General features: G+C 41.6%; 2 protein-coding genes across 6 annotated transcripts; one reads left to right on the forward strand and one right to left on the reverse strand.

Annotated features, from left to right (window-relative positions):
- HYLS1 (HYLS1, centriolar and ciliogenesis associated) lies at positions 15-11,974 on the forward strand. 3 transcript variants are annotated; one of them, XM_005699607.2, is made up of 3 exons: positions 15-173; positions 6,832-6,949; positions 10,656-11,974. In XM_005699607.2, the coding sequence occupies exons 2-3, from the start codon at positions 6,936-6,938 to the stop codon at positions 11,584-11,586; spliced, it is 945 nt and encodes a 314-aa protein (XP_005699664.1). In that variant the 5' UTR covers positions 15-173; positions 6,832-6,935; the 3' UTR covers positions 11,587-11,974. The 3 variants fall into 3 exon arrangements, with proteins under 3 accessions (XP_005699664.1, XP_005699666.1, XP_013831299.1); XM_005699609.2 differs by having other exon boundaries at positions 10,659-11,974; XM_013975845.1 differs by lacking the exon at positions 15-173 and having other exon boundaries at positions 6,299-6,949.
- Positions 3,835-14,087, reverse strand: PUS3 (pseudouridylate synthase 3). 3 transcript variants are annotated; one of them, XM_005699604.3, is made up of 6 exons: positions 11,369-11,447; positions 7,909-7,998; positions 5,874-6,292; positions 5,197-5,762; positions 4,482-4,672; positions 3,840-4,365 (listed from the first exon to the last, which is right to left on the reverse strand). In XM_005699604.3, the coding sequence occupies exons 3-6, from the start codon at positions 6,249-6,251 to the stop codon at positions 4,055-4,057; spliced, it is 1,446 nt and encodes a 481-aa protein (XP_005699661.2). In that variant the 5' UTR covers positions 6,252-6,292; positions 7,909-7,998; positions 11,369-11,447; the 3' UTR covers positions 3,840-4,054. The 3 variants fall into 3 exon arrangements, with proteins under 3 accessions (XP_005699659.2, XP_005699661.2, XP_005699663.2); XM_005699602.3 differs by lacking the exons at positions 7,909-7,998; positions 11,369-11,447 and adding an exon at positions 14,034-14,087 and having other exon boundaries at positions 3,835-4,365; XM_005699606.3 differs by lacking the exons at positions 7,909-7,998; positions 11,369-11,447 and adding an exon at positions 11,950-12,035.

Here is a 14,382-nt window from a genome sequence, read left to right on the forward strand (position 1 = left end):
AGGGGGCCGTTCGCTCTAAGGGTTTAAACCTGGGCGGCCGGGCGGTTAACGGCAGCTTGGACGCGTTTGTGGTCCGTACGCCTGCGCGAGCTGCGAGACGCTAACTGAAACTTGCGGTGGTGCGATATCTGCGCCGCAGGACTCGGTGCGGCCGACGGACGTCGGCTGGGCGGGTAAGCGGGTAAAGGAGGAGAGAGGTGGTACACGGGCCTCCCGCCCGCCCACGGCTATAGAGATGGGGCCCTGAGTAGCGAGGAATTGGAGTCTCCCTCCCGTGGTTGCCGGTCCCCCGGGCGCTCGGTGCAGAGCCCAGGTGTGGGGCCTCCGGAGGCACGTGTGAGCCGCGCTGTGCGTGCCCCCGGCGCGCCCGAACCCCAAGGTCACGTTATGCTCCCACTGCCGGTCCACTGCCCGTCGGCGGCTGCAGCGGCGAGGAGCCCAGTGGTCCGTCCACTCATCTCTGCGAGGTGACCGGGCTTCGGGGCGGCGGGACCCGTGCCCGCGGAGGAGTCTGCTTCCCCGGAGGCTGGCCGTGAGCATGCGAGACGATGACCACGCCCCGGTCCAGCTGGTGCAGACTCTGTTGTCATTGTGAAGGGAGAAATCTCTTCTCCCCTTCTAGTTGGTTTCACCTGTCAAATTCTGTATGTTACAGTGCGAGAAACTCTTTGCCTAGTGAGTTAGGATAGCGTGTAGAATTGAAGAACCCTATAGTCGTGCCCCAGAATGAAACAAAAAAACTTTTTTTTCCTGGTTATAAAAGTTATACAGTCTCATTATTTTTAGAAATCCCAGTACTGTTAAATACCTACTAAAAAAGGAAGAAAATACTCGAGATTCTATCAGCCACAGATAAAAAATCAGTGTTCATATTTGGGTTTATTTCAGATACTTACATGACTGTAAAATGTATTTATTTTGAATATAACAAAGCATTTTCATTTAAAAAGCAGATCATGCCTCAGTCCCTAGTAGTTTAGGAATAAGATATTTGATCCATATCGAATGTAGACATGCATTATCATTTTCAATGGGGGCATATTTCTTGCTGTGGCTTTCAGTTCAGTTCAGTCGCTCAGTCGTGTCCGACTCTGCGACCCCATGAATCTCAGCACGCCAGGCCTCCCTGTCCATCACCAACTCCCGGAGTTCACTCAGACTCACCTCCATCGAGTCAGTGATGCCATCCAGCCATCTCATCCTCTGTCGCCCCCTTCTCCTCCTGCCCCCAATCCCTCCCAGCATCAGAGTCTTTTCCAATGAGTCAACTCTTCGCATGAGGTGGCCAAAGTACTGGAGTTTCAGCGTTAGCATCATTCTCTCCAAAGAAATCCCAGGGCTGATCTCCTTGCAGTCCAAGGGACTCTCAAGAGTCTTCTCCAACACCTCTACTATGCCATATTATTTAACCTGTCCCCTAATGGATGGACATTTGTTTTTCTAATTTCTTCATCAGAAAATAGTATGGTAGTGGTTACTTGCACACATATATGTTTGCATCTTGTCCAGTTTATCTCCTTAGAATAATTTCTTGGAAATGGATTGTGGCTTAGAAATAATGGTACAGTTTAAATTCCGATTCAGGGTGGGAGGGAGGCTAAACAGGGAGGGGATACACACTTATGGCTGATTCCAATACAGCATGGCAGAAACCAATACAGCATTGTAAAACAATTAAAAATAAATTCTGATTCATGATGCCAGAGCGCCCTCTATAAAAACTGTTGGTTCCCCCTGCCCTCTCAACAGTACAGAGTGTTAAGAGTAGATATTTCTCCACACTCTGCCCTGCATTAAAAAATTTTACCAATCTAAAAGGATAGCTTGATGTTTTTATTTGCATTATTAATGATATGGAACTTTTATGTTTATTAGTCATGACTTCTTTGATAAATCATCTGTCTTTTGTCTATTCTGCTGGTGTTTGTACCTTTTAATAGCTTTCTAAGAGGAATGCGAATTAGTGATTTTGAACCTGTTACAGAATTTCCACTAGTCTGTTGTTTCTTTGGATTATGGTTATCTTTTTTTAGGGTATTTTGTTTTCTTTTGTTCTAATATTGCTGCACTTGAAGCTACTTGCAACCCTTCCAAGAAGTAAAGGAATTTGTTCTAGCTCAGCAAAGTTTAGAATCTTAACTAGTGACCCAGCCCTTCTTCCAATTTAAAACCCTTGAAATCCTTTCATTTGTAACTAACTCAACTGAACACTTAATTGCTTCAAATTTTGACAAGATACTGCTGGGTATTTTGGTACAGATAATATCTGTATTTATCTACAAAATATAAGCTGTTCTAGCTTCTGTGTGAAAGTTTCCCTATAGGTAAAGAGAAAGGATTATCAGTTCTTTATATTAAAAAAGAAAGAGAAAAACTGACAGCTACTTACAGATCTTGCTAAATTATATATATTATTATTTGCAAACACCTATCTTCATACACTCAAGAAAAAGTGTGCAATAATTTAACTGCAAAGAAAACATGCTAATCATAGTGTAGTACACATGCCATTAAAAAAAAAAGAATCAGTTTGGGCTTTAGTGTTGGAAATCCATCCAGCCGCGTCCTGTTCTATTTCTGTCCCTACTTTCCTGTTCTGTGTTTATCTCTTCAGTAGGTAGTTTTGTATTGCATGAACACTGAAATGGATGGTATAATAGTTCTTGCAAAGCACCATTTTATTTATATATGTAACATATACTTACATGATATGTATATAAAATCTTGTTTAAACTTCACAACCTATTGAAATAATTGTTTTCCAGAGTAAAAGCTAAGCCCTACTTTACTTCTCACATTCATTTAGTCCTTACCATGGGTCAGACTTTGGAGTTTGTACATTGTATTATACAATACAGATAATTCTGCAAAGTTACATTTGGGGACTTCTGATTTGCTTCATCTGTGATGATTGTCCTGAGTTTTTCTATGGCAACTACCAAAAATAATGTCACTAAATCCTTATTCTTCTAGATTTGATAATACATCTTGTTAACTTTGAAAGGATTTCACTTAAGATCAAAGACCCTGATCCTCTCTTGCTTCTACTATACTCTCCCGTTAAGCTGCTGCTGCTGCTGTCATTTCAGTCGTGTCCGACTGTGTGACCCCATAGACGGCAGCCCACCAGGCTCCCCCGTCCCTGGGATTCTCCAGGCAAGAACACTGGAGTGGGTTGCCATTTCCTTCTCCAATGCAGGAAGGTGAAAAGTGAAAGTGAAGTCGCTCAGTCGTGCCCGACCCTCAGCGACCCCATGCACTGCAGCCTTCCCGGCTCCTCCGTCCATGGGATTTTCCAGGCAAGAGTACTGGAGTGGGGCGCCATTGCCTTCTCCGATAGACTCTCCTAAGCATGGCTTTTTAGTTAGTTGCTTTTTGTGTCCTGTATCATTTTTTAGAGTTGATTTTTTTTTTTTTTTTTTGGTTCCCTAAACTCTGTTCTTTTCCTAGGTTTTTTTTTTTTACTTGAAAACTAACGCCAGTGAAAGTACATTGAAATAAGGTAGAAAGTTGAAAAAAATAAAATGCTTTGGTTTGTTCTTATATGTTTAAGTGGGAATATCTTGCTACACTCTATGATTACGCTAAAAACAGAAGGATCTTTACCTCAAAATTAAAGGAGAAAGACCATTTGTGGCTCACATAGCACTATTAATAGATTGATAAGCTTCGTAAAAGATGCTGTGTTTTATCTACTTAGATCATTTTCACTAAGCCAGTTTATCAAATATATAACTAAGTTTTGTGTTTTTAAGTTTTGACACTTGGGCAAAGCTCTTTATGAGAACTCAGATGAGTAGTATCATTTGCTTTTAAAAAGAACCACACAACAGATCAGATACTTGTGGGTTCTGGTTTTAATGACTTTGAACACAAGGCACAGGTTTCCAGGTATATGTCAATGTATGTCCATTTAAAAATTTCTTCTTGTTTCTCCCACCTCTAGTTCTTCTGTACAGAAATGAAGGAATGTTTAAACTTTTTCTTGTTCGAGAGACTTCTTTAGCCTAATGGTGTTTTGTTGCCTCCTAGATCTTGGTGAGTTTTCTGTGGTTTAAGTGACGCTTTTAAGTTCTGTATCAACACAAATTCTCTTTGTTGGTTTCTCAAAAACAGAATTTTCTTCCTCTAGTGTGTCACTACAGTCCCTTTTGGCTTTTGTTTCTTCCTCATGGAGCAAATGTGGGTGTTCAATGCGTCCCCTGCGTACAAAATGCTGGATCCGGGATTCTAATCCTTGGCATTTAGGACGATCCATTAGTGGCTTATAAGTGCGCATTTTCACTCCTTCTACAAAGGCACTGGTCTGCTTTGTGACAGAGGGCTTAACATTTCTCCACTCGATCATCCCATCCATCTTTGGTCCTGTAATATATACAGTCAAGCATTACAATGGGTACTTTACCACAGCAGAGTCACGTCCAAGCTCTGCGTGAACCTCCCTCCCCCACAAGCCTGTATAACTTTGGGTCCCATCATACCTGTTCCACAGGGTAGCGCGACAGAGTCCAGTCCTTGTAGCATACTATACAGCATCTGCGTTTTCACAGCATGATTAGCCCACAGTTGCTGAAGGTGGGTAACATTGAATTCCTGAACTTCCCGGTCATAGATCCACTTAATATTTTCAAACTTACAGTCATACAAGACTAAAGGAAATTCCACAGCCATACTAGAGAAGAAATAGTATGAGAATACACAGCAGCCATCCAACAGTTCTTAAAAAACAGGATTAGCTGGGTTAGGAGGGGGAAAATTTTGTCAATATTGAGTATCTAATAGTTGAGAAAATATGACACCATCCCTCATGTTGAATTAAAGAAAAACGCAGCAAACCATGGATCACTTAGTTAGGCTTGATCTACATTAAATTTCAATTGTAACGAGTCACCCAGAAGTGAGTTGACTTGGCCCCACCATAATGCTGTAAAACTATTTAAGGAGCCTGGTCCAGACCCCTGTTACTTACTAAAGGGATAGAACAATGACAAAAGAAAATTAAAAGATAATCACTGTTACATGTTTACAACATTCTACAAGTTAGAGTAAAAGCCTCATGAAGGGAGAATCAGAAATTTAGTTTTTTAGACAATGGTGGGGAGAGGAAGAATATTTTAAAATATATTCTAATATATCTACAGGCAATAGCTGGTTTTTTTTGGGGAGGGGCAACCTGGGTTTGTGTTTTTAACTTACCTATATTGAGGCTTCTGGGGATTTTTCTCTATGTTCAGCAGCTCATCAATAACCTCTGGCTTCTCCATTCCTTGGCCAATCAGAAAAAGAATAGCCATCATACAGCGGACTTGATGATAAAGGAATGCCTGGCCAGTCACTTCAAACTGGCATAACTGAAAGGGTTCTTGCCATCCCTCCTCGGCCAGGTTCTGGCCCACTCGCTGTACTTGAGCAGACAAGATAGTCCTCTGAAAATTAGTCACCCCATTGGCTACATCCATTTTACATAAGTTCCTAAAATCATGTGTGCCAACATACTTCTGGGCTGCATAGTTCATGGTTACAATGTCTAAGTTAGCACAAGGGAAGAAATAGCGGTAGGTCCGCTCCAGACAGCTGAACCTAGCACTGAAGCTAGTTTCTACGGGCGCCCAGGCCAGCACACGGATGTCCGGAGGGAGTACCCGATTGAGAATGTGGGTATAACGGATCTCTGTAGCCACATCATTGACTTCATCTTTTAAATTAAAATCCTCAGAATCCCTGCCCTTTGGAAAGTGAGAACGTAGGTCAAGAGAAATCACCTGTGGAATTAAGAGAAAGATATTTAGAGATGCAAATGATCTGAATCCTCAGTATGTACACCTAGAATACATTACTGTCGCTTGCTTTGCAGAACAGTACAATGGCCTTACCTGTCCAAAGGCACTGACTCCTTTGTCTGTTCGCCCACACCGGTGATAGTTGGATGTCTGCCTGTTTTCTACCAGTCGAGTCTTGATTAGAGCCTCAAACAGTTTCTCTTCAATTGTATTGCTTGTGTTTTCCTGACTGGCAAAACCCTGATATCCCCAGCCCAGATAGGCGATCTTTAGAGCTACATGTCTTTGACCATGAGCACTGAAATCAAAGGCACGCTTAGCTTTTCCCCCAGCTCCTGAAGAATTCTCTCTGATGTTTGTGACCTTGTTATTGGCCTGTTCTTTTTTCAGTCGTTTTACCTCCTGCTCCAGTTCCTGTACTCTTTGTAGGAGTTTCTCAGTCTGGGTTCTATCTGCGTCATTTTCAGCCATGATACGACAACTTCAGGAATAAATACAGAGATCCACCCTATCTGCAAAGAGAGTAAAGAGAGAAAATTTTAGTGCTAATTGCCTTGGTGATGTCGGTATCATTCCATTATGTTCAAACAGTATCTAAGATTTAATTTGAGGCCTAAAGGATATATAGATGTTTGATTCTGCCCAGGGATATAAGCATTAGCTTCATTATTATGGGTCAATCATCTAGATATTATTCTTTTCCATCATGTCTGGCCAATTCACAGTGGAAAAGGAAGGTAGCATCAAAAACAAAAAAAATCCAGCTAGCATTGTTAAAGATTTAAGTAGTGAGAATTTAGGGGAAATGTAGATTTCATTTCTCTATTCTTCATGAGCTGAGATGGTGCAGGACTGATGCTATTGATATTTTTCCCCTAAAACATTTCCTTTTGACTTCTCATTATATTTGTGCTATCTTCCAATCATAAAATCTTTTTATATGGAGTATTTATGTCTACTCCAAGTTTCTGTTGCTTTCTAATATTGCAGATAAAATTAGTGCTTGTGGTTGGTGGTGTGTTCTGTCATCTAAAACAGTTCTGTCTTAAAGGTGGTGCAATAGAAGCTGGCCCAGTGGAAGAAACTTGTCAGTGATTGTACTTCATATTGGAAGTAGAATCTGGAATCAAGATTTTACCCCTTTAAGCAGCTCTGATGGCACAAAGAAGGTAATTAAGCATTAAGATCTTTTTAAGTCAAATTTAATGCATGTTCTGATAAGAGATTTCTGTACCTCTAGTAGTTAAAATTGTCATGCTGGAAAATAAAGTCAATCTGGATAATTTAGCTATCAGTGTTGAAATTCTTGACGTATTGCAATAACCTGAGGACAACTGTACTACATCTGTAAACTGGGACAGTACTAGACAGTCTTTGACTGATGGTTACTTTAAGTCTAGGCAACTCAATTTAGTTTCTATATCTATGATAGATTACAAATATAAATGTAAAAAATGAAACTATAAAAGTATTAGGGGAAAACATGACATAACCTTCTTATAATCTTGAAGTAGGAAAGGCATAAGTGAGGCACTGCAGAAACCCAAAAAACGCAACCACCTAAGAATATGTTTCTAACAGCAAAAAGTCAGAAGTTAAATAACAAACTAGGAAGAAAAATGTAATGATGGTATGTATTTCATATATAATCAGCTTTACTATAAAGATCAATTAAAAAACCCAACAACCTGAGAGGTAAACGGAAACATGCATATTTCATACAGAGGGGAAAAAAACCTTATAAATGTATGAAAAGATGCTAAAATTTACTCAATGTAAATAAATGCCAGTATACAGGAGGACTGTTTTCTGTATCAAACTGACTGCAAAGAGGAGAGTGTTTGATAGGATACCACCTGGAAGAGAGGAGAGGAACAAGAAACAAGCTTTGGAATACACACACACTCAGTACTTCTTTAGAGGGAATCAGCCAACAGCTATCAAAACTGAGTGCACACATGCCTTTGACCCACCTATTACATTTCTAGAAATTGAATGTACACATATCTTAAACAAGTATGTAAAACTTACAAGATATTTGTTATAAGACTCATTTTTAAGAACAAAAATAAAATCACTAAAGTAAATCACTCAGGAACAGGTTGAATAAATTATGGTGCGTCCATACCTTGGAATTCCATGTACCTTTAAACAATGAAGTCAGTCTGTTACTTCTGACACTGACAAAGCTGGACCACTAAGACTGTCGATTCGAAACCTTTATGGTATAAAAATGTGCATGTCAATATGGAAAATTATTGGAGAAATGATAAGCTGCCTTTGACAGTGAAACTTTCTTTGGGTTGGGGGGTGGGGAGTCCTTGCTTTAAACTACATGTATTAGTTTTTCAGCTTAAGAAAAGTATCAGAGATACAGGAAATAGTGGGCAGTAGATACCTATTCTAGATCCAGTCAGGAAACTGGCATTGGGTGTTTGGTTTGGGTACTTAAAGTACTTAAGCATAAGGAATGTATGCATGTGATGGTCTTTTAGATTAAATCACTCTCGCAGTTAAAAGCATGGACTCTCAACCCAGACCACCTGAGTTAGAATTCCAGCTCAACCACTTATTAGCACTGTAACCTTGGGCTATTTAATCTGTCCATGCCTTAGGGCTACTCATCTGTGAAAAGGAGCCTTTGACTGTGTGGATCACAATAAACTGTGGAAAATTCTGAAAAAGATGGGAATACCAGACTACTTGACCTGCCTCTTGAGAAATCTGTATGCAGGTCAGGAAACAACAGTTAGAACTGGACATGGAACAACAGACTGGTTCCAAATAGGAAAAGGAGTACGTCAAGGCTGTATATTGTCACCCAGCTTATTTAACTTATATGCAGAGTACATCATGAGAAACGCTGGGCTGGAAGAAGCACAAGCTGGAATCAGGATTGCCAGGAGAAATATCAATAACCTCAGATATGCAGATGACACCACCCTTATGGCAGAAACCAAAGAAGAACTAAAGAGCCTCTTGGTGAAAGTGAAAGAGGAGAGTGAAAAAGTTGGCTTAAAGCTCAACATTCAGAAAACGAAGGTCATGGCATCTGGTCCCATCAGTTCATGGGAAATAGATGGAGAAATCATGGAAACAGTGTCAGACTTTGTTTTTTGGGGCTCCCAAATCACTGCAGATGGTGACTGCAGCCATGAAATTAAAAGACGCTTACTCCTTGGAAGGAAAGTTATGACCAACCTAGATAGTATATTCAAAAGCAGAGATATTACTTTGCCAACAAAGGTCCATCTAGTCAAGGCTATGGTTTTTCCAGTGGTCATGTATGGATGTGAGAGTTGGTCTGTAAAGAAAGCTGAACGCCAAAGAATTGATGCTTTTGAACTGTGGTGTTGGAGAAGACTCTTGAGAGTCCCTTGGACTGCAGGGAGATCCAACCAGTCCATTCTGAAGATCAGCTCTGGGATTTCTTTGGAAGCAATGATGCTAAAGCTGAAACTCCAGTACTTTGACCACCTCACGTGAAGAGTTGACTCATTGGAAAAGACTGATGCTGGGAGGGACTGGGGGAGGAGGAGAAGGGGATGACAGAGGATGACATGGCTGGATGGCATCACCAACTCAATGGACGTAGGTTTGGGTGAACTCTGGGAGTTGGTGATGGACAGGGAGGCCTGGCGTGCTGCGGTTCATGGGGTCACAAAGAGTTGGACATGACTGAGCAACTGAACTGAAGAGTACTTACCCACAGCTGTGAGGACTAACATGAATTAATAAATGTAAAGCACAAAAGGCTTCCCTGGTGGCTCAGAGGTTAAAGCGTCTGCCTCCAATGTGAGAGACCCAGGTTCATTCCCTGGATTGGGAAGATCCCCTGGAGAAGGAAATGGTAACTCACTCCAGTATTCTTGCCCGGAGAATCCCAAGGACAGAGAAATAGTGCTGGGTACATAAAGTGTCCCTCTTAAGTACAAGTTAGATAATGTACATGAAGCATTATGCCCCATATCATTAATCTCTTGAGCTTTTGTTATGCCAGAACCCACCTATCCTAAGAGCTACTAAAGGTGGCAAGACTTCCAGGCAGTTAAATTGGGAATGATTAAGAAGAGCCTGGAAATGAAAGTGGGTAATAAACCCTGAGTTAAGTTAAGTTAATACCTGCAAAATCACTGCAGATGGTGACTGCAGTGAAGAAATTAAAAGACACCTGCTCCTTGGAAGAAAAGCTACGACCAACCTAGACAGCATATTAAAAAGCAGAGACATTACTTTGACAACAAAGGTCTGTCTAGTCAAAGCTGTGGTTTTTCCAGTAGTTATATATGGATGTGAGAGTTGGACTCTAAAGAAAGCTGAGCACCGAAGAATTGATGCTTTTGAACTGTGGTGGTGGAAAAGACTCTTGAGAGTCCACTGGACTGCAAGATCAAACTAGTTAATCCTAAAGGGAACCGGTCCTTAATATTCATTGGAAGGATTGATGCTGAAGCTGAAACTCCAATACTTTGGCCACCTGATGGGAAGAACTGACTCATTGGAAAAGACCCTGATGCTGGGAAAGATTGAAGGCAGGAGGAGAAGGGAAAACAGAGGATGAGATGGTTGGAGGCATCACTGACTCCATGGACCTGAGTGAGCAAGCTCCAGGAATTGGTAATGGATAGGGAAGCCTGGCGTGCTACTGTCCGTGGGGTCGCAGAGTCAGACACAACTGAGCGACTGAACTGAACTGAGTTAATGCCCCTCCAAAGTGCTCCCTTACTGCCTGTACTAATCTGTATTTGGCCATATACTTAACTGTTGTACTTATGACTGTTCTGTTTCACTGCTATAAAATAGTACATAGGAAGGGAACGGTTTTTGAGGTGGGAGTTTATTGTCAGGAAACTAATTGGTGATTTTCTCTTACAGAAGGTCCTTCAGTGTAGGGGAAGCAGTGGAGGCACTTGTGGGACCTGATGGACAAAAATGGGCTGATATGGATCCAGAAGAACGAATGTTAGTAGCCGCTAAAGCTTTCCCTCACATCTGTGCAGGCCACGGTGAGGGAGATGTCAGAAGAGAAGCCCAGTCCCTCCTGTATGATCCCTACAGTAAAGCCTCAGTAACCTCAGGAAAGCAACCTGCTTTTCCTGCACAACTGCATTACCCACATACAGAAAGCAATGCCCCTTCAGAAGCAGTCTCAGAGAACTCCCAAAGACTCCGAAAGCCAGTTATGAAGAGAAAGGTGCTGCGTCGAAAGCCAGGTGGGGAAGTATTAGTGACGGATGAGTCAATGATCAGTGAATCAGAGTCTGGTACAGAAAGTGACATGGATGTCTGGGACTTAAGACAAAGGCTGATGAATATGCACTTCCAGGAAGACAGGGAATCTCCAGTTGATATTTCACAAAAATTTAGTCTACCACATGAATACCAAGGAATTTCTCAAGATCAGCTCATTTGCTATCTACGAAGAGAAGAAATGGGCCCTCCAGCTTATGAACAAGACCTGATTGTTGCCAGCCGGCCCAAGTCCTTTATCCTCCCAAGGCTGGACCAGTTGAGCCGAAACCGGGGCAAGGTAGACCGGGTAGCCCGCTATTTTGAATATAAACGAGACTGGGACTCCATGCGGTTACCTGGTGAAGATCATAGGAAGGAATTACGCTGGGGTATCCGAGAGCAGATGCTTTGTCGTGCAGAAGCCCAGTCCAAGCCTCAGCATATATATGTTCCAAACAATTACCTAGTGCCAACTGAGAAGAAACGATCTGCCCTTCGCTGGGGTGTTCGTTGTGACCTTGCAAATGGTGTGATGCCCAAGAAACTTACTTCCTTCCCTCTTTCTCCTTCTTAAGTCTTTTTTTTTTTTAAACTTGTCTCTGTTTTCACAGGATTGTTTGCATAACCTGGTTCTTAGTACCTCTCCTTTATTTAAATAGAAACAACTAACTCAAAATACCATGGAACATAGAGTAAGGACTTCACCCATCACTGGTCTTTTCTAGGTATATGTCACATTGGTATCTACCACTTAACTTCCAAATGACCATCAAATCTAGCAACTGCAAGAGGAATCATGCCAGAAAAACAGACCTAGGCTTTCTGTTTTGTCTTAGTGAGCAAAGCCAGCACTTGTTTCATGAACTTGTTACCTTTGGCCAATGTGAGTTGCTGTTTTTATCAGTGTGTTTTTAAAGTTGCTGAGCAGTAAGCTTACCTATTAAACAGTTTTGGAAATTTGTGAACTTGACTTTATTTTCTCTTAAATATTTTCCAAAGGCAATCTCAAACCTAGGTTATGATTCTGCTTCCAGTTATACTCTCCATCATACTCTCCGCACCTAAATGAGAGCCAAAGGGAATGAACAAAAACCTGCCCTTTATACACAATCCTACATGAAGGAACAGCAAGATAACCTTTGTTACTAAAGGAATACAGTAATTCCACTAGCCATGTTAAATGTTTTTTAATAGATGCTTAATAATAGCACGATACCACATGCAAGGTTCTAACCCAAGTTTTGTTTCAGAATTATTTCAATGATATGTTGCCCTCCGTTTACTTCTGGAATGCCATACTTTTCATAATTTGCCTCTGAGATTTTCTTAGAAATCATGTCTGTCATTTGAAGGCTATTGCCACATTGCAACAGAACTTCAAACTACTAGCAGCTGGAGCCAGATGCAGACAATAACCAAAATGAATCTGGCCTGTTAGGGTCAAATCACTAACTGAGCTCATCTGAACTTATATCTGTTTGTTCTTGATTTCTGGTCCAATAATACCTAAAACCTGGAGGCTGTCAGATTTAGCATTTAAGCCAGAAGAGTGACAGAAGAAATAGCTTGCTTGTTCAAGGGAAAAACAGCCATGTAACAAAAATCTTCCCCAGTGGCCCAGATGGTAAGGCATCTGCCCGCAATGCGGGAGACCCAGGTTCGATCCCTGGGTTGGGAAGATCTCCTGGAGAAGGAAATGGAACCCCACTCCAGTACTCTTGCCTGGAGAATCCCACGGACAGAGAAGCCTGGTAGGTTACACCCCATGGGGTTGCAAAAAGTCGGACACGACTGAGCGACTTCACTTTCACTTGACCATTACTATCTGCTAAAATATATTTTCTCTGTAATATTTAAGTTACATCATTCATTCATTCACCCAGTTCCATTGTTAAGCATTCATCAGGGAGAAAAATAATCAGTGGCTCAAAGATACATATAACATTCACTGCAAATAAGCAAAAACTGCCAACTGTCCAACAATAGTGAAGTAATTAGAAGTTAGTCATTGGAAATATATGGGAAGCTAATAGAAAAATGAAAACTAGATCAAACAAATAGGCTGCATGCACTGTCTTGCTGCACACACAAAGCACAAGGAAAGATCAACACACCTAACTCCAGGTAGTGGGATTCAAGGTAGTTTGTACCTCTTTTAAAAGTTAACAGCCACATGGTATTTTTTTACATACAAATCAGTTAAAAAAAAAACTCCCAATGGTTTGCTTCTTCATATATTTCTCAAAGCCCAATATTACCTACCTTATTAAACCAATTAACTAGTCCAAAGGTATTAAACCGGTAATAAGACATTTTTGGCAAAACAGAATTGACTCAGTATAGTTTTCCCCAGAACACCACTTCCGCTCCTCAGGGTGAAGTGCAGTGGTTCTCAAGCAGCCGTGTAATATCAAGAAGTGAAGTAAAAGTCGTTCAGTCGTGTTTGACTGCGACCCCATGGACTATACTGTCCATGGAATTCTCCAGCCCAGAATACTGGAGTGGGTAGCCTTTCTTCTCCAGGGGATCGTCCCAACCCAGGAATCGAACCCAGGTCTCCCGCATTGTGGGCGGATTCTTTATAGCTGAACCACAAGGGAAGCCCAGGAAAGGGGTCACCAAATTATCAAACCAATTTTCAAATTTTGGGGGAAAATACTGCCACACCTCCACACTCCACATACTACCGGAATCTCCATTTCTATTTGGTTTCATGAGCAAACGAATTCTGAGGCAGAAAAGACTACACTCCGCAGTCCCAGGGCCCTCAACAAATCGAAGTAAGCAAGCTTCTAACTGCTGCACGTTTCTGACGACTGCTCCAAGAAGCATCAGACACAAAAACACAGGGTCTTTAGTGAGGTTCCACTTCCATACTCAAAAGAGTGCTTTCTTGAAAAGATCAAGGTACAGAAAAAGGAGCATAGGGGAATGAGAGAAACGTCCATCTGTTTGCCCATCTGTTCGTTCCTCTTTGTAGAACCCAGAAAATACTTCACCCCCAAAAACCCGCACACTTACCTTCCGGTTGTCGGCCACGCAGCTTTCCGCGAGACAGGAAGCTGTCACTTTGCGTCTTCTACGTGCTCCTCCGGGACCTCATGGGAAATGTAGTCCACCTTTATGGGAAATGTAGTTCTAAGAGCCGGGAGTGCAGGTTTAACACTGAAATCTGCCTAATATTTTGTAGTCCGGCCGCCATCTGTGCACCTCCAACAAGGCATGATCTGGGGCCTGCGCGAGGACAAGAATAAAAGATAGGATAATTTCTAGTCCGCTAAAATAATAGAACGTTAAATTTAAAGAATTTGACCCGATTTTGGAAAAGGCAATAGCACCCCACTCCAGTACTCTTGCCTGGAAAATCTCA

The sequence above is a fragment of the Capra hircus genome, chromosome 29, assembly GCF_001704415.2.
Source record: "Capra hircus breed San Clemente chromosome 29, ASM170441v1, whole genome shotgun sequence".
In the NCBI taxonomy this organism is placed as follows: Eukaryota; Metazoa; Chordata; class Mammalia; order Artiodactyla; family Bovidae; genus Capra; species Capra hircus.